Source organism: Atta colombica, unplaced genomic scaffold (assembly GCF_001594045.1).
Source record: "Atta colombica isolate Treedump-2 unplaced genomic scaffold, Acol1.0 scaffold68, whole genome shotgun sequence".
Lineage (NCBI taxonomy): Eukaryota > Metazoa > Arthropoda > Insecta > Hymenoptera > Formicidae > Atta > Atta colombica.
In genome coordinates this window covers 725,292-729,732 of record NW_017259559.1, presented here as the reverse complement: position 1 = coordinate 729,732, position 4,441 = coordinate 725,292, and the positions used below count along the sequence as shown (strand labels likewise).

General features: G+C 24.3%; 1 protein-coding gene across 1 annotated transcript in view; it reads left to right on the top strand.

Annotated features, from left to right (window-relative positions):
* The first annotated feature begins 3,359 nt into the window (after positions 1 to 3,359).
* The window catches only part of LOC108692262, a 5,723-nt gene continuing 4,641 nt past the window's right edge, over positions 3,360 to 4,441 (top strand). The window contains exon 1 of the mRNA XM_018200434.1: positions 3,360 to 3,482. Within this exon, the coding sequence (XP_018055923.1) occupies positions 3,381 to 3,482 (102 nt within the window). The 5' untranslated portion in view covers positions 3,360 to 3,380. The remainder of the gene's footprint in view (positions 3,483 to 4,441) is intronic.

The window sequence follows — 4,441 nt, the reverse complement described above, 5'->3', positions numbered from 1 at the left end:
GATGATATTTAGTATGCCTTATGATAAAAAAATAGATTTTCATTTATTTTTCCAAGTAGAAATTGATATAAGGAATGACATATATTGTACAACACAAATGATTATTTGAAGGATTGAAACGTTACTTTATAAAAATACCGCGTTACTGTTACTTATTAGATAAAACAATTTATTATATTTTGTAAGTTTAAGTGAGATAATAAATTTTAATATTACATTATTTAATAATTAATATTAAAACTCTAAATTATACTATCTATATAATAAACTTTTTTTATGGAGAATACGTTCCGTATTGTGTTTATATCATTTGTGAGTATCATCGTTTGTCCTTGTTCAATATTTGATAGACAACAAGGCTGAATTGATGCTTACAGCATGTAATCGGAAAGACAGAATGCATCCTAAATTAACACTTTGAAATATTTCTTTATTTTTTTTTATAAACAATAGAAACATTTTTTCTTTCATACAGTAATTCTTTAAAATGATATATAAGGGATTTTTGAAGTTGTTTATTACGAATATAAAAGTTAGAGAGAGATTAACAAAATTTTTTAATTCAGAGTGACAAAGTCAACATAATATAAAGATACAAAAATTGATCTAGTTACTTAAAATTAGACATTCGATTGTTTTCAGGATCGGTGATAACTAATATAAAATAAAAATAGAAAACTAAAAATAATAGATCTAATATGGCAGATTCAATATATGCTAAAAAATTGATTAATTTGTATAAAACAAAAGCAACAGTTCTGATTTTGAATTGAATTTTTGACTCCAGATTTAAATCGGTAATTCCAAAAACTAGTATCGACTTTCATAAAATCGATCTATTTCTTACTGTTATTCTGCCTATTAAATCAGCTATTTAAAATCTTTACATTTTTACTTTGCATAAAATTATACAAAAATACGCCGAAAATCAAATTTAGTGTAAAATTAATGACTTTATAATTTTGGTCAGTCATTATATTTAAAAACTTGTAAATTTTGACTTCGTATTCGCAATCCCAAGAATTCCTTAATATCAAGTTTTAATATATCCTGTGTGAAATTTTTTATATTAATGTATTAGTATTAGTATTATTATTTTACATAAAACAAAAATTTTTCGTACTTTAAGTACTTGCTATATTGAATAAATTGTTGTGAATATTATAATTTTTACTTCAGATTCGGATTCAGCAATTCAAAATGTACCTACTAGGTAAGTAAAGTTGCAAAAAAATTGAAATGAAAGAAACAATTTTGTAATTATAAAATATGTGAAAAATATAATATACCATGCTTCAAAAAGTTAAATTTTGTAATTCACAAAAACACATTTTATCAAAAATTAATCATTAAAAGTGCATTCTAATATTCACTGCAAGTGAATAAAAATCTAGTTTATCTTACATATATATCATATACATACATATATGACAGACTTTCTATTAATAGTAGTGACTACTTCAATATGCAGCCTAAGATATAAACTATATAAAATATAAAATATATTTTTTAATATTTGAATTTTTATTTAAATAGAATATTTCTATCAAATAGAAACAACGCGATTCCATTGAACAGTTATAAAGATAAAGAACTAAAGTAACAGCTCTGAATCCATTATTATTATAAAAGTGTAACAACTATTATTAATATACTATTATTAATATACGTAGAAAAAAGCAATAATCATTATCACAAAAAGTTACATATGAACTTATAGAACGCTACAAATAACGCGTTAATTCCCAATCCTGATTTTCAATAATTTATTTCAAAGAATTATAAGTAATGATTCATATATAATATTACAAATGTGTAAAAGCTTATCTTCTTTAACTTTATCGAATGACAATTTTCATATGAATGCAGCAAAAATAAGCAAAAAACGCTATTATAATTCTACTAATTGCGATTACAAGAATTTTTTCGAGAATTTATGAATAAACTTGGATGATATGTATACATAACGTGATGTATTCGACGTATAGATACTAACGCAATCTCAAATTTAATTTTGTTTACTGTCGTGACAAAACAATGTCTCATTAGAAATCCTAATTGATATAACACGACGTAGTATGGAATATACATATATATATACGCAATATGTAAAATCAATCCTTGACCTTCGAGCACTCACTTTATTTTTTTTGCATCGTAATGCAAGACTTGTATGTCACACGTATTCATGAATATCAGATTAAGAACGTGAATAGTTTTTTCCACATTTATTTTATTCTTTGTCTTTTTAAAGTCTTTTTCATATAATATATAAATTTCATGTTTCTAAAAATGTAGCAGTTTACTTGAATAAATTTTAATTATTTTAACAATAGTATAACATTAAGTATAATGTAGAAAATATAAAATTATGTTATTGTTAAATGCAATTCATTGTAGTACTTTTAAATATTCATTTTATATAAAAATTTAATATCCAAATTATTAGTAAAAACAATTAAAGATTTTAATTTATGACTCAAACCCACTCAAATATCACTCAAACAATTGATACTTAAACATTTCAAAATAAATATTTAATCAGAAAATTAATGCCTATCATTATAAAATACTTTTTAAAGATATTTTAATCAATTATTTTATTAATAAAGAGAAAATTTCTGTGTGTTTATCATTAAACATTATAAATTTTAATCATAAATTATAAAATTAAGTTAGTTTCTTCCAATCAAGAATTCCATCCAACAAAGTTTTATGTTAAATTGATTAAAACTTTATTTCTGCTATTTTATTAATATATTATTAATATTAATTACAGTAGAATAAAGTTGTAATGTTTGTAAGAATTATCAAAATTAACAGTTTTTATTTTAATATGATTTAATAAATTAAACGTTCGCTCAAATTCTGTGTAAAATAGCAATTCTGATTTCTGACACCATACATATGTCTGCAAAGAAAGATAAAACAAATTTTTTAAATATAAAAATAAAATGTACTAACAAATATTCTTGAATATAAATGACGAATAAAAGTTTTAAGACAAAATGATTGAAAAAAAACATTCTAAAATAAAACTATTTTTAAAATAAAATCTTTTATTCTAAATGCTTTTGTTTAAACAAGTTTTTCTTCCAAATTTGCATTTATTATTCACTTTTACAAAAAAAAACTCATTAAATTATTCATCTTAAACATTTACATTAAATTAGTCATCTTAAACGTTTACGAGATAAATTATCTGAACTATGTATCATTTTTATATTATACTGCATGTGAATTCGCAGTTCACCGAACGAATACGGATCTCATCGAGTTATCCCTTCCAGTGGCAAGTGACTAAGAAATATCTACCGGTGAGTCTGAGAAATCACTGTCTACCTGCGTACGATCTCAGTCCTCCGACAGTAAACCCAAAGATGTCGTTTGGTGTGGTAGCTAACTGCCTACTTATCATTTCTATAGCTCTAGTTAACGGAATGCCACAGAGAGATGATACAAAACAAGAAAAGTCTGAATCAGTGAGTAGAACATTTTTGCTTTGTTACACCATTGTTATCTTTCACTTCGTCCTAATTTTCTTTAATATATGGGAGTTAGATCTTTCTTTGATACAAAGTTCTCATCTATTAAAAGAAATAATTTGTAACATATATCATTTAAAATAATAAATAACAATAAGATTAAGGCTAATGAGAGACAGCGCGGAAATAGGTGCGCATAAGTATTAATTTATATAAAAAATCATAGATGATGCGCAGCTTTATTTACGAAACCTTGAACTTTCCACTCTCTTTGAAGTCATTTTCAACAAGTTATACATATTCAACGATCAACGTTAATTAAATGATCTGTCCATGATGAGTCACTAGTCAGGTTCCAAAAACTGTAACGGAATCTCAAACAGACGTCAACCTTTGGCAAATATATAAATTCTTTAATTAATAAATTAATCATGCTACGAGCACCCAATTAATTTACAGTTGATAATTCGGAGTTTCAAATGGTTCTCAATGTCATTTATATAATAATATTGTCAGTACAAATATTACTATTCATTAGGATAGATATTATTCATCTTAGACTAAAAGAGGAAATTCTAAATTAAGTTTATATCTTATACTGAAGTATAAAGTAAAATTAACTTTGTAAAAATGAAATATTAGTATAAGAAGATCAAAATGAGATCTGATGCTCATAATTGATTATGATATACGAAAAATTATATGTACTTCAAAAATGTTAGAGTAACTTACAGAATGGAATGAGAAAGGTATTATTACGCCGCTTCTAGCTACAGATGATGAAACTGAATTGAATGTGAGCATATATTTCTTACATCCCAGCCAATTACGTAAAATATGCATGTGTTACTACAAGATGAAATATAAAAAAACGACAAATAATGACGCACAAGTCAAATCTTCCATTAATATAAGTGTTTTTATTTAGTACACAAGCAAGTTTGCAAAATTATATG